This window comes from Mustela putorius, unplaced genomic scaffold (genome assembly GCF_011764305.1).
Source record: "Mustela putorius furo isolate JIRA1106 unplaced genomic scaffold, ASM1176430v1.1 tig00003845_pilon_pilon_pilon, whole genome shotgun sequence".
Lineage (NCBI taxonomy): Eukaryota > Metazoa > Chordata > Mammalia > Carnivora > Mustelidae > Mustela > Mustela putorius.
The window spans coordinates 48,833,058-48,857,538 of record NW_025421998.1 but is presented as its reverse complement, the minus strand read 5'-3'; the positions used below and the strand labels follow the sequence as shown (position 1 = coordinate 48,857,538).

Below are 24,481 nucleotides of genomic sequence, written 5' to 3'. Positions count from 1 at the left end.
TTGTTAGTACTCTGCATTACACTACTCCATGATGCATGTTTTATACTCAGTATATCATAGAATAATTCTCAAGTACAACAGTGCATACTGTATGAATGTGCCATCACTTAATATTCTGTGAAGGACCATCCAGAGTATTTTCATTATTTTTTTCTACTACACAAAATATTTCAATGAATAGCTTTACATATAAATCTTTGTTCCTATATGCAAATACTTCTGCAAAGAGCCTACAAATTTAATTGCTATGTTGAATGACTTGCACATTTTATATGTTGGTGGATGCTTCATATTGTCATATGATCTTCCAAGAAAGATGAACTCATTTACACTCTCATCATGAACATGTAAGTTGTACTTTTTCTCCCTTAATTATTCACTTTTAATAACCTTTTCAACTTCTAAGTATCTGCAGGATGAAAATAATATCTCATTTTTTTATTTTGCATTTATTCACTCACTAGTAAGTCTGATCATTAGATATCACATTTATTCCCTTCTCCAAATGCATTATCCATAGCTTTTGTCACTTTTTTAACTTGGAGTTTACCGATTGATTTATAGAAACACTGTAATATAACGGGAGTTAACTTTTGCCTATTGTATGTATTGTAACGATTTCTTCTAATATCTCTTAATTTTGTCCCTTCATCATATAATGGTTTTCCTTTATATGTAGTTTAAATCTGTCAACATTTCATTTTTGTGGCCACAGGTTTTATGTAAAGCTTTGATTGGCTGCCTTCTCAGAATTATAAAAGGTTTTTTCTTTTTTCAGTACTTTTCATTTACATTTAGATTCTTAATCTTTCTGGAATGTATTTTTCCCTGCGATGTCTCCCTAAGAAAGTGGTTTTAGTTTCTTCCTTTTTTTTTTTTTTTCAAGTGGGCTCCATACCCAGTGTGGAGCCCAACACAGGGCTTGCACTCACGACCCTGAGGTCAAGATGTGAGCTGAGATCAAGGGTTGGAATGCTAATGGACTGAACCACCCTGGCACCCAGTTTTAGTTTATTTCTTTGGCCCAGGGTCCTCCGTAGCATGCATCAGGGCCAGTGACCCCATCATTATTTTCTATGCAAATGGTGCCTGCCTGGCTTCCATGGCGCGCTCTGCTGCCTGCTGATTTTTGCCTTCACAGATTCTTCTGACCCTGCACGTTTCTCAATTCCCAACCAATCTCCAGATCTCACACTGGCCTCTGCTACCTCTCTGAGGCTTCGTGGACAAAGAGCACTTGGCATTTGCTTTCCAGGGTTTGCCCGGTGTCACTGCTACCCAGAATCAGGGATGTCTTTAAAGCCTGGCTTCCTGAACCTTCAGTCCCCCAGCTCAAAACTTTTAATTTTGAAAAATTTTTAATTTTTACACCTGGGTGGCAGAATCAGTTAAGCATCTAACTCTTGGTTTTGGCTCAGGTCATGATCTCAGGGTCGTGAGATTGAGCCCTGCACGAGACTGTGCTCTGCAAGAAGTCGGCTTGAGATATTCTCTCCTCCTCTGCCCCTCCCACTCCTGCTCTCTCTCTCTCTCTCTTTCAAATATGTAAATAAATCTTTTTTTTTTTTAAGATTTTATTTATTTGACAGACGCAGATCACAAGTAGGCAGAGAAGCAGGCAGAGAAAGAGGAGGAAGCAGGCTCCCTGCTGAGCAGAGAGCCCGATGTGGAACTCGAACCCAGGACCTTGGGATCATGACCTGAGCTGAAGGCAGAGGCTTTATCCCACTGAGCCACCCAGGCGCCCCTATGTAAATAAATCTTTAGGAAAAAACTTCTAGTTTTCACGTTTCTCTGGATTCTGTCTTCTTGCCTTGTATCTGGATTCACCTACTGTGGTGAACTACCATTTTTTAAACAGTCTACCTGATTTTCTTTTTGGTTGTCTTCTTACTCTTCCTAGCACATGCTTTAGCTGCTAGGCCCAGGCTCAGGGACATCATCCCCCAGCCTTGTCTCAGCACCTGGAGTTCTGTCTTATTTAGGGGAAAAGAGAAAACATCACAGAAACCCAGCAGCTTCACTTGGACTGCTAGAAGACATTTAAAAATTTTTTTGATATTTTCATTTCATTTCTTTTTTTTAAAGATTTTTTTTTTTTTTTAATTTGAGAGAAACAAGGAGAGTGAGCATGAGAGAGAAATAGAAAGCCATCGGGAGGAAAGACAGAGGGAGAGGGTGAAGAAGGTTCTCCACTGAGCAGGGAGCCCAACGTGGGGCTCCATCCCAGGACCCAGAAATCATGACCTGAGCAAAGGCAGCTGCTTGACCGACTGAGCCATTCAGGTGCCCCTATTTTCATTTCTTTTAAATGCCTTAATGTCTTTTCCCATTTAGGTAGCTGGTGGGAAATCTGTAAATACCTGCTTCTTTAACGCCGTATAAAAAGCCCACAGCGTTTTAATTCTGAGGTTGTTGATTATCGTGCAAGAATCACGAAAGACATTAATGGAAACAGGTGCGTGTATTTTGCTCATATCTATTTGACATGTATGGATAGCTGGGATTTAAAGAAATTCCAAGTTGACCTTTACTCCTTGAGCTATTTGAACATAATTGGTTTCTCTCCCAATTTAAGATTAAAGATAATGAAGTCAAAATGTGGTGTGAAAATTGCCTTATGAACAGTTTTAGGTGTGGTTTCCTTCCAGTAAAAGAATTCAGAATCCTAAATGTTCATGTCCCAGCAAGATGAGACTTACATCAAAGCAAATACAGAAACTATATAACTCTAAGACGTATTTTCAAAACCTATTACATAGTGGGTTTTATTAGTTTCTTTATACATGGTCAGCTACTAAGAAAAGCTAAAATAAGCCAAGCTAAAGTATTGGACTAAAAATACTATTTAGTTGCTATGCTATATTGGCATTCTGTAGGAAAGGAGTAGATTAGGGTCAGGCCAATTTTTAAGAGGACTACAGTCAACATAGCTATGAATTAATAAGAACAACTCTCAAGTGCAATAAAACACTCTCCCTATTCTTTCTTCCTCTGATTTTGTTTTTAGAGGCTTAATATGGAAAAACAGTAAAGAGAATAAAATGCTAACAGTTTTTCCAAAAGCAATCTGATTGCACCAAAGAAAAGTACTAAACATCGTGATCATTGGTCCCCCTCACACCTGTAACTACTGTAGCCAGAAAAACATATAGGGTGGTCTTACATTGCTTGTTACTGTGTAAGCTATTTTTAGGAGTGGAGATTTTCTATGTGGGGATGCAATTCCTAGCACAGCCTGGTTCACTCACACTAATCTGATAACGTTCAGTTTGCGCATCTTAACATGAAGTGAAAGAAAACCAGGGTTGAGACTAACAGAGCAGCTCAGTTTATCACTCCCTCAATATGTGGTAGATCAGGAGTTGCAATATTTCCATACTGAGTGTCGTCATAGCCAGAGGAAGATACAGTCCCTATTTTTAAGAATCAGAAAGCTGAAACAAATTTATGTCCGGGCTAATAAAACTTCTAACTACTAACACAGCTGGTGTTCAAACCTAGGTCGGATCTGATCCCAAAACTTGTGTTTTGTGCTCTCTCCTCTACACGGGTGGTTCTTTAACTGGTATGTGTCTCAGGATCACCTGAAAGGCTTGTTAAAACACAGCTTTTTGGGTCCTGGAGTTTCTAATTTAGTAGATCTCTTTGGGGGTAAGATTTTGCATTCATAATGAGTTCTTAAGTGATGCTGCTGTTACGGGTCTGGGGACCACATTTGCAAAACCAATGCGCTACACTAGTCCCTTTTGCATCCAGAACATGGCCTACAGACATTTTTTCCATTCTTCAGGACATGGAATCACTAAAGGAGCAAGTTCAATGACACCTCATGGAAATAATCATATAAATTGATGCATTCTAAAGGGTAATTAGCTTAGTTCCTAAAAAGTCATGGAAACAAATTTAGAGATTTATTTTAGGGGTGCTGGGTGGCTCAGTGGGTTAAGCCGCTGCCTTCGGCTCAGGTCATGATTTCAGGGTCCTGAGATCAAGCATCGGGCTCTCTGCTCAGCAGGGAACCTGCTTGCCCCTCTCTCTGCCTGCCTCTCTGCCTACTTGTGCTCTTTCTTTCTCTGTCAAATAAATTAAAAAAAAAATTATTTTAAATTTTAAAAGAATAAAGGTCCATAACAACCAGATATAATTATGAACCTTGACCGATGTCTGGGTTGAAAAAGAAGCTACAGCAACCATCTTGAACCAACTGGGAAACTTTGAATATGTATTATTGTATGTTAAATAATATCTGTACGCAAAGTATTTTTTTTTAGGTATGGTGGCATTGTGGGCATATAGGACAGTGTCCTTATTTTTAAACTTATAGGCTAAATTATTTAGGAGTGATGTCCATGATGTCAACAAGTAAAACATTTAAATTGTTCAGTGGTATTTTGATGTTTTCCAGTTTACATTGAGTTGGTGATTTCCAATCAGACGTAACTAGAAACTTCTGAGGAAGTCCTTAAAGAAAAAAAAAAAAGGCAAAGCCTCATCTATGAAGGGTGAAAAGGGCAGAATACTAATAATCATATCATACATGAGCATATGTAGGTATTTAATATTCCTTCAAGGTTTCTTCTTTTAGAAAATTTCTCACATTAAAAAGTTGAGGGGAAAGTCTTGATTTTGCCTTTTTTTTTTTCATCTCTTGCTCACTTTTGATTAGCTTAGCCAGTTGTAGAATTTTTGGTTGACAATTACTTTTCCTTAGCATTTTAAAAGTCTTGGATCACTGTATTCTGACTTCATAATTGCAGTTGGGGATTTTGTTGTGAATCTATAAATTATTATTTTATAGGTAATGTCCTTTTTCATTCTATTTTTAGGTCATTTTGCCTTCAGTGTGGCTTTTTGTCATCGCTGTATGTTATTTATGTCTTCGAATATCTAAGGACTCATAGCTTATCAAATTTGGAAAATCTTCGTCATTATCAGTTCAAACATTGCCCTCTGCCCAATTTCTCTATTTTTTCCTTGCAGGAAAAATAAGCTGATACTGGACCTTCTGTTTCTAATGTCTTCTTGTCCCAAAGCTAATTAGTATTTTCTACTTCTTCTTCTTTCTCTATGCTGCATTCTGGGCAATTTCTTCAAAATTATTTCCCAATTTAATATTTTTTCCTTCATTTCTATAAAATATTTTTTAGTTTTTTTTTTTTTTTTTTTTTTTTTTTTTGAAAATCTATGTTTGTCTCTTGGGCAGAGTGTCATGAAGAAAATGTTTCTGTCTTTGCACCTTTTTTTTTTTTTCTATCTCCTGTGATGCCTGGTGATGTAACAGCCACCTTGTAACCAAAAAGCACACTAAGAGTAGATATGGATATATTCTTGAAAACCAATGATATCACTGAACTTTGTGCTAACACAGCACACCCTACCTTTGTACTCTTTGCTGTGTGAGAAAACCTCTACTTCCTTAAGTCATTGAAGTTGTATTTCTGTTACGTATAAGAAATTAAATTCCAACAAATGAAACATCACTGAAGGTATATAGATCCAACCAAAACATTAACAGCGATTATTTCTGGGTGAAGGAATTGTAGATGATCTATCTTTCTTCTTAATGTTTTTTCCATATTATCAGCAACTTATAGTTTTAATTGGTGAAACTGCCCAGTGATAGTGGTAATAGTAACAACAGATCATTTACTGAGCCTTTTATACTGTACTAGAAACTGAAGTAAGAACTTCAAGAAAATATGTCATTGTTATCATTATTACTTCACTTAATTTAATATATACAAATGGAGATAAAATTGCATATTGCTTTAATTAGACTAATAAAATTGGAAAATATTCATTTCACTATGTAGATATTTCACTTATTATAAATTGCAGTTGTTACTATTACAATCCAGTTAGCCGAAGTCTAAGCACTTTTAATTTCATTTTTCTTTTCAAAATACCTGGAGGTACTCTCTGGGCTGGTTTTTGCTTAAGTGGTGCTCTAGGATTCCATGAGGCATCTACTCTTCTTCCGAATGCTATTGATTGAATGACATGAGTCCTTTTATGGTTAAAAACGGTAATCATTGATCTTCTCTCATCTTCTGTAACTTCTGACAAATGCAAATAGTAATGTTATTGCATAGCATTATAGAGATGCAGAGGCATTCAGAATACAATTGAAGAGTTTCAATAATGTGTTTATCTGAACTATGTTATATGTGAACACACTGTCAAAACCGTGAAGGGCAGTCACAGTGATTTCCATAATCTTACAAATGCTCGGTATATGCCACTCATGTTGCAAGGCACAGATCCTCCTAATGCATCCCAAACACTTTCTAACACATCACCATGGATGGCTGCAATCACAGCTATGATACAGTCCTTCCTTTCCTCAGGGCTGTGAGGAATAACAGGAATAAATGTAGGTTTTAGATATCCTCGTTGGGGAGTTAGTAATTAATTATTAAGAATTTTCAAACCTATAGAGATAGAAAGGTAGGTAGAGGGATGGGGAACACACTTGGACGTGAGAGGCTCCCCCGAGATGTAAAGTAAATGCAGTGAGGCTGCTTATCTTTGTGGCTCAGATAAATCAGACATGCTAGTTTGTCTACAATGTTTAAGATGTATTCATAGAGAAGTTATCATTGAATATACAAGTTTTAATATATATGTTTACAGAATTGCAAAGAATATAATTTTTAGAACTTAAATAAGCCTTAAGAGATTTTGTCCAATTCTTTCATTTGTGAAATAAAACACTAAAATATCAGGAATAGATGATTTGGCATTCAATACATTCATGTCCAAATCAGGATGAGGAGACCTATTCTCACACTCAGTTAGGTGGCCTTTTCCATACAGTGATCAAGAGAAATGAATTCCTAAACTAGGGCAAATTTCACAGAGCAAAAATTTCAAAAATAAGTCATTGAAAAACCTTCACTTACAAAGAGAACTATTTTCAAAGACTTTCAGCATTTTTAAACTAGTGAACTATAAGACTGCCTTTCAAATATTTCTCTGTAAGAGGTATCCTTACCTTTTCGGTCAAGATATTGTACTTCTGGAAGGTGGTAGATTACAAATAAACGGTACAGGTTATATTGGCACAAAGGGTTTTGGTAGAGAGCTGCAAAGAAAGAATCCAAATTAAGATGTCAGATTTCAAAACTGGTTTGATTTATCACTGGATAAAATTTAGGAAATTGCAGAATTAATATGAAACGTAAGAACATGTAAAATTCTGCTTCATAGACCAAACCATTGGCCTCCCTAATCTCACTTATTCAGAGCAGCACTTATTTCTCATTTGTGAAATTCATTCATTCAACAAATATTTCTTGAGTGCTTACTGTATATACTAAGAACCGTGCAAGGTGCTGGAGACATAGTGTTGACCCAATTCTACCACGAACGAGGAAAATTTTAGCCATCAGTTAATTAGTAAATGAAGAACAAGAGATCAGCTCTGTGGGGTCTTGATGCTGTTCTCTGTGACAGGATTTATTCACTTGGTTCTCTTCTTCCAGTCTCGGAGGTCACACGGGTGCCGCCTGGAGATGGGTAGAAGTGCCGTACATGGCACGGACCAAATAAAGTTTTCCTTCTCCACTTAAAACCACTGCACATATTTCTGAGTACCTAAGCACCTGTAGCAGCTTCACATCTCCGCAGGAACAGACCAGAGCTGGTGCTGATCTTGGATGGTGTCTCCCTCTGGCCAGATGCACGTGCCTCTGACTTCCTTAGCTCAGGTGCTGGGATCCCTCATGAATCAGGCTGTGTCCCACAGGGGCTGGAGGTGGGAAGCAAGCGCAGGTGGAAGAGCTCCTGGCGTGGCTGACGTCACAGGCTCTACGCATCCACATGCAGGTACATTTTTTTAAATCTTCAACTAGAAGTCGTGAGAAATTTATTTTTAGGGAAAGAGTAGTATCGCTACTCTATTCTTCCCTGGATATATTAAACAGGGTTATTTTAATACAATGTGAAATAAAACTTTTATGATTTCCACGTGGGTATCTTTAGCTCTTGGAGTCTGCTTACATGCAATTAATTTGCAGACAGCCCTTCGCGGGGGAAAAAAGCGTCTGGGGAGGAGAATCACCACTAGGTGGCAGTAGGAGAAAGAGTTCCAGCCGTCGTATAAACACATCACTCCCTCCCGAAATGGGGCTCATTTATTGCACATGTTAAATTTAGGAGTAGCGCTGTGGCATTTGACTGTAAAATAGAGAGAGGCTTGATAAAAGCACGAAAATATTAAGCATGAGAAGCCCAGGAAAGAGCAGTTGGCAACATGAAGAAGACGAGGGCGTGCTTAGAACACAATGATTTTGCTAAAAACTGAAAAAATTAACTCATCTAGATGTTTTCCCTGTAGGTTATAAAACATTTTGATATTTACTGTATAAACACAAACTTTTCTGGCTAATCAAATTATTACTTATGGCTCTTCCCTGTGGAAAACTTGAGCTTTAGAAGGACTTAGAGCAGGCAATGGAAGACACCTGGTAGCTCTTAAAGGAAAGCTCTTGGAATGAGGAAGGCAGACAAGAAACTGGGGATCTGGGGCGCCTGGGTGGCTCAGTGGGTTAAGATGCTGCCTTCGGCTCAGGTCATGATCTCAGGGTCCTGGGATTGAGTCCCACATTGGGCTCTCTGCTCAGCAGGGGGCCTGCTTCCCTTCCTCTCTCTCTGCCTACTTGTGATCTCTGTCAAATAAATAAATAAAATCTTTAAAAAAGAAAGAAAGAAACTAGAGAGCCAGGAGCACCCAGGAATTTAAAAAGACAGGAAATGTGTGTGCAGTGAGGGAAAGAGAGGAAAAATGAAATGGAAGATTTGCAGGATTTCTCGAGTGACAGAAAGGGTTTACATTTTAAGCTTAAAAGGGAGGGAATTTAAAGTGGTAACCAATAATTACAAGTACTGGACAGGGAGTAGAACGGATGTATATTAAACCATTAATAAGGGCAGGTTCTTAAAAGATCCACAGGGATCACGCATTGTAGCTTGAGCCAGAAAGAGAACAGAAACGTCCTTCAGTGATGGAAAAGCAAAACACAATCGTTGCTAACGAGAGTTCAGGAGGAAGAGAAAGTCCCATCACAAATGCTTTAGTGCAGAAGTCGGCTCTGCGGTTGCTGCGTTGGAGAATCCCATCTGACAACTCAGGACCCTGTGGTCCATTCTGGCAGCAGGGAGTGGAATCTGCCGCTGCCTAGGATGTTCACAGAACGGGAACCAGTGACATTTACTCTTTGCATCCCCTTCAGACTCTTTTCCCTCTGGGAACATTCCTATTTCATGTCTTCTCTTGGCATCTTCCAGTCTTTAGTTAAGTCACTTCTTTACGTAAATTGAAAAGCCTTCTAGCTTCAGCGAAACAGAACATCAGATTTAGACTTACTGCCGTTACAGGACTTATGAATAACACGTCCCAGTACTGAAAACTTGATGGCTCACCGTTTATTGCATCCTAATGTAAAATCTAAGGGACCGCAGGTCAGAACAATGGGCTGGTAGCCCTGCCTCTGCTTAAATAAGCTTAAAAAAAAAATAGAAATGAATAATTTAAGAGACATCTCATCTTTATGATTTTCTCTTTTTTCTTTGCTCTTAAGTTTTAGAAAGAGGCAATCTTATTTTCAACTCTTTTTTCCCCCCCTCTTCCAGACTATTAAACATTTAACATTTTGGATTTATGAGTTTTGGATTGCTGCTATAAAATTATCATAAATTAAGTTTCTGAGATATGAAATCAGTTTCCTGTGTCTGAAAGTTCTGAAGGCCTCCCGTGATGTATGGGTACATTCCTTTAAAAACTATGAAGCAAAATTGCTTACACTTTCACTTTCAATAGGTTAATACTATTTAATCCACTTTCCCCCTAGGCTACTTATGGAGTACACCTCCGTGGCGCCAGCACTGTCTTGCTTATCTTAATTTTGGATTCTGAGTCTAAGCAATTTACATCTATCCAATAATATATCAAAATGCCTTTACTACCTTACTGTACAAGCTTGAATTACATTAGTCCCATGTATGAAGCTACTTATTACTGAAACAGAGGAGAAAAAAATTATCCAAATAGTTGGCTTCAGTCAATTTTTTAAAACTTTAGAAGCTAAATTAAGAAGCATCATTTAAATGAACATTAGTTTTAAGACCACCATTGAAAGAAAGTTGAGTTGATTGGTAATGTACCAAAACATCCACTTTTTAAAAAAGATTTATTTCTTTACTAGAAAGAGAGAGAGAGAGACAGTGCATGCATGGGGAGGAACAGAGGGAGAGAGAAGAAGAGAAGCAGACTCTGCTAAGCATGGAGCTGGACATGGGATTTGATCCCATGACCCTAAGATCATGAACTGAGCCAAAATCAAGAGTTGGATGCCTAACTGACTGAGCCACCCAGGTGCTCCAAAATATCCCTTTTAATATATGGGGAAAATGATACAGAGAAGTTAAAAGTCATAATGTCCTATGTCTATGCAGACCAGCCTGTGGGAATGAGTCTAGCTGTCAATGGTCAGACACTATGATTTTGAGGTTCTGGTTCAAGGTTGCTTAGTTAGGTCAGCCCCTCCATCATTACCACCATCTTGCTTTAACATCTATGGGCCACTGCACACCATGTGCTTGTACTGAATATGGAAATCATCCTCAATTTTTGAAAGGGGAGCTTGGACTAAAGCAGGGGATGAAGAGAGTTGCAAGAGTCAGAATATGCTCTTCTTCACCACAAATAGCAAAGACTCACTTGGCTCTTTGTATTGGGTGATTGTTCTGTTTAGTCCTTTGGGAGGGGTGGTCCCACCTTGAAGGGCATTTCTGGTAGAGGCTCAGAGGAAGAGACTGATGAGATCATAGTCACACCCTGATCTCAGTGTCCCTCTTCAGCCCGTGGCTATTTGCAGTCAGTGGTGGACTGGGGCCAAGTGAAGAAGGATAGAGAATGTTTTAGAGTAGAACCTGAAGAAAATGGAGACCCTCTCCTGAAAGGAGCATTCTGTCTCTAATGAAGAATCCTTAAATCACCACTAGGAAGCAAGTCCTAAAAATTAAGGAATGTAGGTGTCTAAGTGTAATTTCCGACAGTGGAGCTTAACGAAACAAGCAAAACTTGAGAGAAATGAGGAAGTAAGATTTTAGGAACGGGAGAATGTCAGTATCTTGTGACTGAGGCGGTGCTGTTCTCCCCATGTGCTAGGAAAGAGGCAGGGAGACGGAAGGTCAGGGAAAGTCATCAGCCAGGAAGTAGATCCTGACTGAGGAAGACTTTGCAGAAAGGGAGGGAAGAGGAAAATGGAGCCGGAGAGGAAGGGTGTGGAAAGGTAGACCGCCTGGAGAGAAGAGGTGGGGCCCTCCTGACTCAGTCTGGAAGTCAGGAATTCGTTTCCAGGACCTCACACTCAGCAGCTGGGTTAGGCCTCCCTGAAGCTCCCAGCCCTGCTTCTCCTGGGCCATCTCTTGGCAAGCCTCCTCATAAACGCCAATGGAGGGGAAAATGCCAAAATGGATTAAAGGTTTCCCCTCCAGGCTGTTTTCTCACCCTCTGAAGACCTTGTAATTGGAGTGGAATAATAACCACACTTCAGCACTTTATACGGTTTTAGGGCTTGAAAAGGCAAAAATTTTAACATTGAAAGTGCATGGATCTCTCATTTTAATTAATGAACTGAATCTAATCTGTGATTGCAAATGAGGCTCATGGAAACGGAATCTGGGCACATCATTGCCCCAATACAATTAGTAGTCCAGTACTTGGAAACTTTTTCGCCACATAATATCTTTAACCAAAATGGGTCAAGTGTTCACTGTATGCATTATTTGCTACCAAAACTTTTCTAAAAATGCTTTCTTTGAGAAATTGGACACAGCATTCGCTCCATTTCAAAAAATGACCTCACTACAAAGATTCTCAGTTGGAACCATTGTGGTTATGTAACTTGAATTATAATCACTATGGTTTTAAGTAGAGGTCACTTAAACTGTTGTGACAGGTAATGACAGGGACATTGTACTACCTGATTGGCAGAACAGCTTTCAAAGAACTGGAAAAGACCCTCCTGTCTCCCACCTCAGGGCTGACACAAGTCTGTGCTCACACACACATGCTGAACAAGGGGGGCATGGACTGGATTTCAGACACTCCTCACTCCCGGGCCAGGCACCTTCGTTCAGGGCATAATCCTGTTGACTATGATAGGATGACCTTGGCTGCTAACTTCCAAATCTTGTATTGTAAGATAAGTTTCCTTAAATTACTGAGTTCTTACATTTAGCAAATCATCCAATTAGTTTCATATCAAGCTCCCTCAGCTCTCTGAAAAATATTTAGGCCGAAAGTTATAAAACCATAAACCATGGGACTTTTGTGTCACCATGTATTAGAGTGTCACATGATAAATATTTACTTAATGGATGAATAAAAGATAAATACTTATTAAACAAGTGAATGAATAAATGCGAAACAAAGAAACAAGGCATGAGTTTAAGTTTTGACATTTCTTAGTAGTTTGGTTAAAGCTCGGACACTTGCATTCCCACCATTCAAGAGGAAGTCATTCTAATCACATTGTAGGATTTCTGTGAAGATTTAAACGAGACCATAATAAGAAAGCATTTTCTCAACAGGGAAGACATTCAAATATGTTGTTATAACAATTATTATTTCAGATGTCAGTTATATTGTTAAAAATCCATTTACTACTCAGCAGACTTTCAAGACTGTGAGCATCTTAATTCATCATCTAATTTACATAATCCACAGTAAAACCATTTTTGTTTCTGTCACTGCTTCAAAATAACACTAATGTCAAGAAATTCTCTTTAAAAACATGTCTTATGGAGTTAGCTTGATATTTGAGGTGATCCTGAGAGCCAGCTAGTAGCCCATTTTATGGAAAAACGAAGATAAGTGAGAGTTCCAGATCTAGCAGAGTCAGTCTTTTCATCTCAGAAGCGTTTGTTCAGCGCACAAGGGCCAGATGGTTCCAGTACACAGGCCAGTGCTGAATCTTTCACAGAACTTATCATGTTTCAAAAATAAGCATGGGATTATTTGCATGTTAAAAGGTGTCTAATGTAGCAAAGCAGCCATGCTGCCAGCTCCAGGGGACACCATCCAGTGTGTAGTCAATAGAAATGCGTCCCATGGGGTGCCTGAGTGGCTCAGTTGGTTAAGCCTCTGCCTTCAGCTCAGGTCATGATCTCAGGCTCCTGGGATCGAGCCCCACATCCGGCTCTCTAAAAAAAAGAAATGTGCCCCTTGGACCTATGCTCTGAGAAGAACAAGATGGGAACTAACAGGAGATAATGAAAGCCCGTTTAAATAGGGGGAAGCAGAGAAGAAAGGGTGGTGATAGGTTCATTTAACTAGTAAGTGGGTAAGGACGGTGAGGGAGTGTGGATGGTCTTGACCAAATGTACAGTTTCAGGCCTGAGTGGATGTGCTAAGGGGAGATGTGGGATGTGGGAATCAACTCAGATTATTGTATGTTTGTGAAGCTTCTTTTCAAAGGGAAAATCCACACAATTTTAGATTAACAAAAAAGAAGCATGGAATTCCCATGAACTTGGTATAGTTTTAATATTTGGGTTTAAACAATGTCCATATAAGCACATGAGTCATTTCTCCTCAATACAGTAGATGTTATTACTGATTAGCACTGAAAGCATATGAAAACTATAATTACTCTGTGTATTAATCTGATCAGAACCTTCACCATCAACACCAGTTTGCACATATTCAAAACATTGTTTCAGGCAATTCTGAGAAGTGAATAGAAAATGAATAGAAAAAAAAAACCATCTATTTCATGACATTATATAAACAAGTCTCCTAACTCTCAAGTTTGGGAACCCACTCATCAGTCTGAGTGTCTTTTCCCTTTGGTACACCCAGAAAATTTCATCCGCTATTGCAATCCTGTGCGGGTTATTTACCCTTCAAGATTATGAGCTTATTGAGCAAGAACTGTGTATTATTTATTTTTCCAACCCATTTCACAGTTTCTTCCATGGCGTAGGTTACCTCCTTGCTGGGTGTGAATGAATGAAATTTGCTGTTCACCTACTGGAAAGCTTAAAAAAAAGAACTTTTATCTTTTGGTGTCAGTTTTATTAATATAATTCATATACCACATGATTCTCCCATTGTAAGTATAAATTAATGTTTTTTAGTATATTCGAAGAGTTGGCCAACCATCACCACAGTCAATTGTAAAACATTTTCATCACTCCTAGAAGAACCCCACACCTCCTTATTCTTTAAGGAGGCTCCCTGGTCCCCTCTGTCCCCCAGTCCTGGACAAACAAGAATCTATTTAAAAATAGCTATCACTCAGTGTGGTTAACTCCATAGGTGTGTCTATTCGGGACACGTCATGTAAGCGGAATCATACAACGCATGCTAAAACTTAGTTCCGAGATAAAGCCAAATACACAGATTTAAACAGGTAAGCCTTTTGTCGCTTTTGTCACTTCCCTTTGTCATGCCATGTCATATCTCAAAAAATGTTTTCCATCTGTTTTTCTTGCAAGAACATCTTTTAAAAGAGAGTAAGATTAAATCTTATTTTCAAGAATATTTAAGGATTTCGTTATAAACATTGATCAATTTTAAACTTAAAAAATAACCCCTGTCCTGTGTCGTTACTCTTTTGACTTATGGCCATAGAAGCAAACAAACAAATACTTAGGATCTTCAGATTTGGCATCCCCTTTAATTCCTTCACTGTGGCGTCAATGTTTGTTAGCTCATTGTGGTGGAGCAGGAGCAAGTACAATGAAGGCAGAGAGTGCAGGCCTGAAAGACATTTTTTTTTAACAAGATTTTAAATGTTGTCAATGCTAATTAAACATGCCAGCTAAACAAAAGCAAAAAACACATTTCAGCTGGTACAAGGAGTCATTATTAATAATAATGTGATTTATCATTAAATATGCAACAAAGCACAAGAATTCAAATAATTGAGTGTGATGTGGACATGTAGAACCAACTTCTTTCCACTGTTATTGTTTTCTGGTTTTGTTTTGTTTTGTTTTGTTTTCCTGTAGTAATCATTTTGTTTGTTTGATTTCGGAGGGGTTATTTTCTTTACTCTTCTTCTTTTTGTTGTGTTTTGTTTTGTCAGTGTTACTTAGATTCATAATGCCAATCAAGGGAGAAAAATCACTCATTTAGTTCAGTACCTTCCCCGTGCTCAGCTAAATATTTTCTTTACACAACAGGAAGCCACATATTCATATTATTTGTGTTGATTCTAAATTTCACATATTCCCACATTTTTAACAGAAATGGAAGTGGGCTGTGTCTTTACCATAGCCACATCGCAGCTGACTTGGCAAAGTTTCTTTCTCCGTGGTACATGGAATCATGGTGGATCTTAAAATTTATGACATTTTGACTCTATGATACATGAAATTTAAAAAGATTGTTTGGGGCTGTGCCTCTTTGTATTTCGTGATCCTAGTACATCGTGTTCTTTTATACCTGACTTGAAATCATCAACTTAGAGATAGTTACGCATGTAAAATTAACTCAGAGCGAAAAGAGGAGTTTGGCTGCTAAAAATCATAGCCACTGAAAACAGTGAGGCTATTTGTGAAGTTTTTATATTGATTAATGCTCCCAAACATTGTTAAAATTTGCTTCCCTAATACCCACTTTGTGTTCAGCTATGCAGGAGCATGGCACAATTTCTATTTAAAACAAGATTCTTTCACATTTTGAATAAGGCACAGGACAATATTACATTAAGACTGTAATCTGAAGCACATTTTTCAAAATGAAATGTATACAAGAACATTTTAAAAAATGAATTTCATCCCATATTTTCACCAGAAATGTTCTAATAGATATTTGCATGCCATTAGCAGTATGATAGTTATTAGTTCTTACTCAAGTGAAAATCTATTCAGTCAGCAGAAAACATTGAAGACATACCTTCTATGTCAAATATGGCATTGTTGTTCAGATAGAGCTCTGACAGACAATAGTTTCTAGTTAGGAATGTTAATCCTTGGAGCTGAAAATGAGAGAGAATAATATACTTTCTATAGTAATTTATATATATGTATGTGTATTTATATCTATATAAATAAATGTGTATATATATTTATAAAATTAGAGTATGATCAGAGAAGTTTGATGTTTGCTATCATTATTTCTGACCATTTGGTCTGGGCTATGAGTTTCCATCTGGATTGTCTTTGAGGACATTGGGATGAAAAAGACTTTTTCAGCTAACTGAAGACAAAGCTCTCATCCTATCTCTCTCAAACTTCTTGCATAGTTTTCAATGCCTCTGTAATCTGACCTAGCCCCTTTGCTCTAACTCTGTTTCTCCCAGTTCTGCCGCCTGCAGTCTCACTGTCCCCACGTACCCACTAACCCACCATCACACATTATTTAGTGACCAGTGTGTGCCCAGGGCTTTCTCCTCAACGCTGAGGCCATGTTTGCATCTGTGTATGAGTCACGCTTTCTCCTTTGCCTGCATAACTTTTCTCCCTGGTGCATTTCTGGTAGTTCTTAAGGATCGGCCCTTGTTCAACCGGACATACCAAACTATGGTGGAGGGGCACCTGAGTGGCTCATCTGGTTGAGTGCCCAGCGGAGGCCGTGATTTCGTGACACTGAGCTTGGGGTTCACACTCAGAGGGGAGTTTGCTTGAGATTCTCCCTCTCCTTCTGCCCCTCCCATTTTCCAAACAGTATGGTGAAGTCACATCTTTTTTTTTTTTAAGGTTTGGTTTATTTATCTGAGAGGGAGAGGGAGAGGGAGAGGGAAAGGGAGCAAGCATGAGGGGGAGAGGGTCAAAAGGAAACAGAGAAGCAGTCTCCTTGCTGAGCAGGGAGCCCCATGCAAGACTGGATCCCAGGGCCCTGGGATCATGTCTTGAGCTGAAGGCAGACGCTTAACTGACTGAGCTACCCAGCCACCCCTCACATCTTACTTTTAAGATTAGATTAGAAATGTGGTTGTATGAACTGCAAATAGTCAAAAGCAGTCTTGGAAATTCCTCAAATGAGCCATTAAGTACTATATTCAGAAACAGGGTATTCAACTCTAGACTGAGGGTCAGAAGTGACTGTTACTCTGCAAGGAGAACTGATTTTTTAAAAAAATATTGACTCTAAAACCTCGATAAAATTTAACAATTTGTTTGAGTTATGAGGATAGTAGAGCCATAGAGGTGTGGCAGGTATCTTCTAAAAATAGCAGGTTAGTTAAATATAAAGTATCTTTCTACTTAATACAGGATCAGGGAGAATATTCCCATTGAATAGTTACTGACCAAGTGCTTAGTACTTTCTATACAGAAATATACATCACTTTCTATGTGGAAGTATATGCTCATGATTAGACATTAATATTAGGTGTTTATTAAAGCTTATCATAGTAATGATTGTTATCATTAAATATAACTGTTTTAGCCTTTGATGGATTGATTCAGATAGATGCCGATGCATTGGACTCAGTGAGGATTTATTGCAAATTTTAGCCCTGAGACATAGTTCAGAAAAGCTATTGTAGATTTGTATGCAACACTTCAAAACTGTTTTCTTTAATTAATTTTCTTTAATTTTATTGTTGCATCTGCAACACACATTATGAAGCTATGAAAGGCACGTGTGCTGCTCATCTCATCATTTCACAGATTCATCTGCATCCAATTAGGTCAGCACCCATGCAGGAGGGCCACCAGCAATTTCCCACAGCTTTTCCTAAGTCACGAGAGGGACTATGTTCCTCCCAAGCAGGAGACCATGCAACGCACTGAGGGTGCGGGGGTCCCAATGGGCTTCCTATCCCTTTCTCCTCTTCCATTCTTCCTTCCACTCACCATGATCTGATCGAACGATGGCCACACCTGACACAAGAATAGAAAACAAAACCCAGTGGAAGCCATGACTACTACTTCTCTTCTTTCTCAGTTGCCCGCCAGACCACACATCAACAGAACCTTTCTAACTACTCAAGACTTTCATTTCTTTTGCATGACTTATTAACCCAAGAAGAATACTAATAAACTTAATAGTTTCATCTCAATTATAGAATCATGGTTTTCCCAAGAGCCTTAATATCCTTTGGGCCATGATTACTGGGATTTTAAGACTGCACTGTTGTTGGGGTAAGATGGGTAGGGGAATGGAGTGGAAAGAGATAAAGCCAGTTCAAGAGGACCCTGCAAGCAATTACAAGATTTTGTGCAGAGGACTGTGAAAGAAAATGTTTTAGAAAGAAAATGGCAGGAAAGAACACAGTTTAGAAGGGAGAGTAAGCATAATGGCAGGAGTTGAATGAGAAGGGCGTTACCCTAATTCAGAAGACTATGTGGTGGTCCAGAGTAGAGTAATGGCAGTGGGAGGAGAAAAGTACCGGGAATTGAGAGAGAGAGTTCCAAGGTAGGAATCGCAGGACTTAATAGACACTGCAATGTAGCAAGTTGTTGAAGTCAAGATCTAGGAGCGAAACTGCAAGACACGCTGATTGCCCTGACACTTAAGCCATCGTTAAAGTAAATGACATATATATAATATGTATAGTATTATAACTATCCACTTAGAAAAATCTACACTATTAATCTGAAGGATCACCATAGGTTTTATGTGGAATGTGACATTTCACAAATCATTTATTTTGGTTCAGGGCTCGGCACATAGCTAGTGCTCAATAAACGAGCTATTATTACTTAACCATTATTTTTTATACATAGAGAGAGAGAGATGAGAGTACTTCCATTTAAAGTAAAGCACTTACATGTAGTCCCCAGGGTAGCAGTGGAGGAAAAAGTATGCCAGCATGAATTTAAAATTAAAGAGGCATTCTTTTAGAACAGGGCTTCTCAACCTCTGTAACTATGGACATGTAGGGCCAGGTTATTCTTTGCTGGGGTTGGGAGTTCTGTCCTGTGCATTGTAGTATGTTTAAGAACAAATCTAGTCTCTCCCCACTAGATGCCAGTAGGACACACACACTCCACTTGGGACAATCAAAAAGTGTCTCCAGAAATTGCCAAATGTCTGCTGTAAGGGAAAGATGGTGTGTGTGTGTGAGTGTGTGTGTGTGTGTGTGTACAAAGTCACTTCTTGTTGGGAACAGCTGATTTAGAGTCAAGGGAAGAGGGAGTGTCATATTGATAAAATGCTAGCTATCATTGGCCCCTGTGCTAGATGGTTTCACAGGCATTATCTAATGTGATGCTTATAGTAGCCCTGTGTTATTTGTTTTATTCCTTATTTACCTAGGAGTAAACTGGGCTCAGTGAAGTTAAACAACTTTCTCAAGGTAACAGAGCAAGGATAAATCCAAGTCTGTCTGATTCTCAAATTAAAACCTGGCATATAGTACATCATAATTGGGTTCATTAAAATAGTTGAATCTCTATATAAAGTAGCCAGAAGACATGAATTTGAACATACTTTGAAGTAATGGAAAATATTGTTAGCTTGAGCAATGGAAAATACTTCTTAAATTATTTTTCTACTATTTCAGCAATGTTTTTCACCAAAAATCATGTTTAAAATACATCCAGAAATATTTGGCATAAAATGGAAAAAAATAGAAAAACTAATCTCACAAAATATATGTCCACCAAAGTACTACACACATACTAAACCAACTAAAATTCCATCATGTATGTTGTAATGCTACATGAAAAAAAAGTATCAATTCAAAATATTCTTTAAAAGTATTTAAAATAGCACCTTAAAAACTATTTAGTTTTTCAAATGCTCTAAGCTAACTTATTAAGTATTAAATGTGTATTAGGTATTAAATGAATATTAAATGAATAAATAAATATATATGTACCAGAATATTACTGAAGGAACCAACTAGCATTGCATATATTGGCATATGGAGCATTTTCCAATACTCAATCTAAAATTTTCCATTGTTGGGAGCCTGGGTGGCTCAGTGGGTTAAAGCCTCTGCCTTTGGCTCAGGTCATGATCTCAGGGTCCTGGGATCGAGCTCAGCAGGGAGCCTACTTGTGATCTCTGTCTGTCAAATAAATAAATCAAAATCTTTAAAAAAATAAAAAATAAAAAAATAAAGTTTTCCATTGTTCAAATTACTAATATTTTCTAATCAAAATATTTTCAAATTTATGTCTTCTCGATGGTATATGTATTTATATATATATATATATATATATATATATATATATATTTAATCTTCACAACAGGGGCACCTGGGTGGCTCAGTGGGTTAAAGACTCTGCTTTCAGCTCAGATCATGATCTCAGGGTCCTGGGATTGAGCCCCACATCGGGCTCTCTGCTCAGTGGGGAGCCTGCTTCCTCCTCTCTCTCTGCCTGCCTCTCTGCCTACTTGTGATCTCTCTCTCTCTGTAAAATAAAAAAAAAAATCTTTAATCTTCACAACAGACTCATGAGGTATGAGTACTATCATTACCTTATTTTAAGGTAAAATCATTTTAAGTCCTAACTAGATATACAGCGTAGATATCTATGACTCTCACAACCAAGCAGTGAAGCCTTATTTAGGTTATTCATGTTGATTTCCTTTTTTTGAAAAGGTTTTAAATATTTGGCAAAATATAATTCTTTCAACGAAGTTGACATAAAGGATAGAATTAATGTTGCCCTGAGGCAACAGAAACATGTAAGAGCCCAAATTAAGTGGAATGCATGCTAGTTCATTTTATTCCTTAACAGTTTTTGTGCTCTGCTACGGGATTTGTGCAGCTCTAAATTGTTTTTTAGAACAAAGTATGTTATGTATAAATGAATAAATAACTATGTATATACCTAGACCTTGTTGAAGGAACCAACTAAAATTCCATGTGTTATAAAGCTACTTGGAGAAAGATAGTAATTCAAAGAATTCTTTACAACTATTTAAAATAGCACATTAAAAATAATTCTTTCATATTTTAAATTGTGATTTGCTAATTTTGTACATCAGTATTCCTTTCTAAAATATACATATTTGTGCTATTTACCAAATTCTCAATATGTGCAAAATGCTTAGGAGGTGGGAAACAGTAACATTTAAAAAAAAAATGTATTAACATATAATGTATTGTTTGTTTCGGGGTACAGGTCTATGATTCATCAGTCTTAGACCACACCCAGCGCTCACCACAACACGTAATGTCCATTACGCAGTCACCCCATCCTCCCACCCCCCTCCCCTCCAGCAACCCTCAGTTTGTTTACTGAGATTAAGCATCTCTTGTGGTTTGTCTTCCTTTCTGGTTTCCTCTTGGGAAACAGTAACATATCTTAATGGCATAGAAGAATGAGTCCAGGATCTTTCTTAAAGTGATTTTGCTTATTTCAATCAGAGCATTCTCTGGTCAGTTAGTAGAGAATGTGTCATTATAAATAAGTATTTCAATGATTTTTTAGATGATGAAGGCTATAAACAATGATTTTGCCAGAAGAGGTATTTTTATTTGAATTTTATTTGTAAAGTTTGTCACCTGTTTTGTCTTTACTACCTGGCAGAAACTGAGAACCCATTTTAGACAGTCGCTTGGTGAAGCTTTCTACAGGTTTTTCATCAAATGCTGCTTCTAATCTGAGCCAAATCAAATATTCCAAAGGACTGCTAGTTCTTCCAGAAATTAAAGGATACCAGCATTGTGGGACTCAGTAGAAAATTTTTGAGGTGATGAGCCCAAACACAAATAGATCAATGGGTAGACCATTTGAAATTGTACTGTTCAAGGCTAGTCATTCCACTTCTCATGGAGGGTTGGAAAGGATTGACCATGGACCTAAACCTCCTTCAGTCAGGCTTGCTGGAAGATGAGGCAAGGGAGTCTTTGGAAGGCCTCATCTAAGAGGATCTAAGAGCAGCTGCCTTCCTCTGACTTTATGAGGGTAGCTGAACAAAAGGCGACCCAGAAATGGAGGTGATGCAGAACTGGTGACTGATAAATGCAAGTATGAGGAGCAAGTAAGCCCTCAGAGAGTATCCTGAAGGAACCAGAGCTGCCTGAGCAAATCTGGCAAAGCTGGGGCATTGGAAGCAACTTGGCATCTATTCTGCTAATCCAGGGTCAGACCAGAAGCTCCAGTCTGGTCACCCACTATGTGATAATGGGGAGAAGTGCCTCTGCTCCTAGTATATTATGTTCCAAATATATCAGACTATGTTCATCGCCTCCCCAAAATATTGCTTTCTGGCATTCCATTCCAGGCAGTTGGCAAATGCCGTGCCCTCACCATGAGCACAGCCACTCCCTCTGCCCTTAATTTTATTAGAGCAGGTATTGTCACATTTATTGTTGTATATTCTATCAGTGGCTTAAGGTGAGTACACAACAAGCCACATCAGATAGGAGGATTTTGGCTTTGGGTAACTTCTGAGCTCAACTCAAACTGGCCCATTAATAACTGAGAACCTTTATTTTCTCACATACCAAGAACTCCAGAGGTAGTGAGAGCCTCCCTCTTAGTTCATAATGATTCTCTGGGCCCTACTTTTCTTTAAATGTCACCTACATTCTCAAGCTGATGGGAGGGTTCCTGCTTCATATCCAGGCAAGAAAACATCAGGGAAACGAGGGACTGCTCTGCTAGTGCTCTCTTTTAGGAATGAGGAAACCACTCACAAAAGGCTCCCCGCAGATCCCATGTCTTTATTACCTTAACTGGGACATGTGCCCATTCATCTATTAGCCACTCACAAGGACAATGGGATTATCCTGAATGGGTTAGACAGTTCAGGATCCACTTCCTAGAACCGGGGATGGGGTCACCTACCTCAGTAAAAAGGAGATGTATGTGCCAAAAACTAAATCCAGATTCTGCTCGATAGGTAAAAGGAAAAAATGGACACTGAATGGACAACCATAATATCCAGTACATACATCTCAGCAAAAGTACGGATTGGATAAATGAATCAGCAACAAAGATGGGTTCATTTTACTACTTTGTGCCTTCATTTATCCCAAATAGAAGGTAGTTTAAGATATTCATTAGTGTCAGAACAGGCTGATCACAAATTCAGACCACTGTTAATTAAATGCTGCAATTCTAAATATTTACCTATTTCTACATATTTACATATTTAAATATTTAAATTCTTATGTCAATGTTAATGTTTTCCTCGATATTTCTCTACACCATTTCTATGCTGGTATAATGACTTCTTAGTGGTGATCCTATTGCTGTCTGGATTTTATTTTATTTTTTAAAAGACTTTATTTATTTATTTGACAGAGAGTCAGCAATAGAGAGAGAACACAAGCAGGGTAAGTGGTAGAGGGAGAAGCAGGCCTGCCTCCCTCTGAGCAGGGAGCCTGATGCGGGACTTGATCCCAGGACCCTGGATCATGACCTGAGCCGAAGGCAAATGCTTAATGACTGAACCATCCAGTCGCCCCTGCTTTCTGGATTGTAAAGAAAAGTAATAATCAAAGTTTTACGTATGAATTTTGGTGAAGTACTATCGTAGCTAATACGCTTATCAGAGTTTGGGATTCTGACTAAGACTTTAGTTTTTCATGAAGTGTGACTATTAGGCAGGAACCAGTCAATTACTGGCCAATAGGAAAACTCTCAGAAGTTTATTTACTTACACAAGCAACACTCAAAACTTGTTTTGGGGAGGATATCCTTTCGGCGTTCTAGGAACTAAGTAAGTCTATTATTGTAAAGAACAAAGTTAAGTGATGAGGATTTTGGAAATAATATAGTTGGTTTGTTGAAAGTAAAGAGTCAACACAAGGAGAGAATTCAGTCTCTTGTTGCATTCCTTCCCCACCCACTGCCCTTCGGAAACAGAAGAGAGTGAAATTGTTGGCAGCGTATACAATCCCTTCCTATGTACATAATGGTTCTTATGTATTGTGTGAAATATTCAATGGTTGGAGAGGGGATGGTGTTCACTACCAAAAGCCAAAAAATGTTTTCCAAAAATCTCTAATTATCTCTCTCCCTTTAGGCACACTGCGGACACTGAACATGTTCTTTCCTTCAGAACTGAACCCCGCAAGAGGCACACATGGAAAACAAAGATTAGTCACTTTTGCCATGCCTTTGATGATTTCCACCTTTATCAGAAGTCGCACACTGGGACCCAGGATAATTTTTGGCAGGGTGTTTAAAAGAGTTTTAAACCTCCGTGCCCTTTTATGGTGCGTGCAATTCCCATTTCAGCTTCTGGTCGCCTGGATCTCAAGGTGATTGCATTTGTTCTCCTAGAAAGGATTTCAAGCTTAGGAGACTTATGCTTCCACTTAACAGAAGAAGAAGACCGGAAATCCTATGTAATATTGCAATGCTTTTATAAACATGGCTGCCTAGGGACTCAACGCTGTGAATCTGGGCTACACAAGCAGAATACTGCTGAAAATTGAAATTATTTCTTTTTAATCAGTGGGTGTTCAAAATGTTCAGATTGGGTATTCAATTCATAAGGAACAAAAATACAAGCTGTTGGAATGTCAAATTACTGGAAGTTGAGAATAGCCAACTGACTAACTCTAATGATTGTTTGGGTTTGCATTTTAGTTCAGCCCTACTCTTT

The 24,481-nt window shown here is 38.4% G+C and overlaps 1 protein-coding gene across 1 annotated transcript in view; it reads right to left on the bottom strand.

Annotated features, from left to right (window-relative positions):
* The window catches only part of LRRC72 (leucine rich repeat containing 72), a 41,597-nt gene that overhangs the window by 2,298 nt on the left and 14,818 nt on the right, over nt 1–24,481 (bottom strand). Inside the window, exons 4-7 of the mRNA XM_004743400.3 lie at nt 15,914–15,995; nt 14,663–14,773; nt 6,998–7,087; nt 5,910–6,062 (exon numbers count right to left, since the gene is read on the bottom strand). Of these exons, the coding sequence (XP_004743457.2) occupies nt 5,910–6,062; nt 6,998–7,087; nt 14,663–14,773; nt 15,914–15,995 (436 nt within the window). The remainder of the gene's footprint in view (nt 1–5,909; nt 6,063–6,997; nt 7,088–14,662; nt 14,774–15,913; nt 15,996–24,481) is intronic.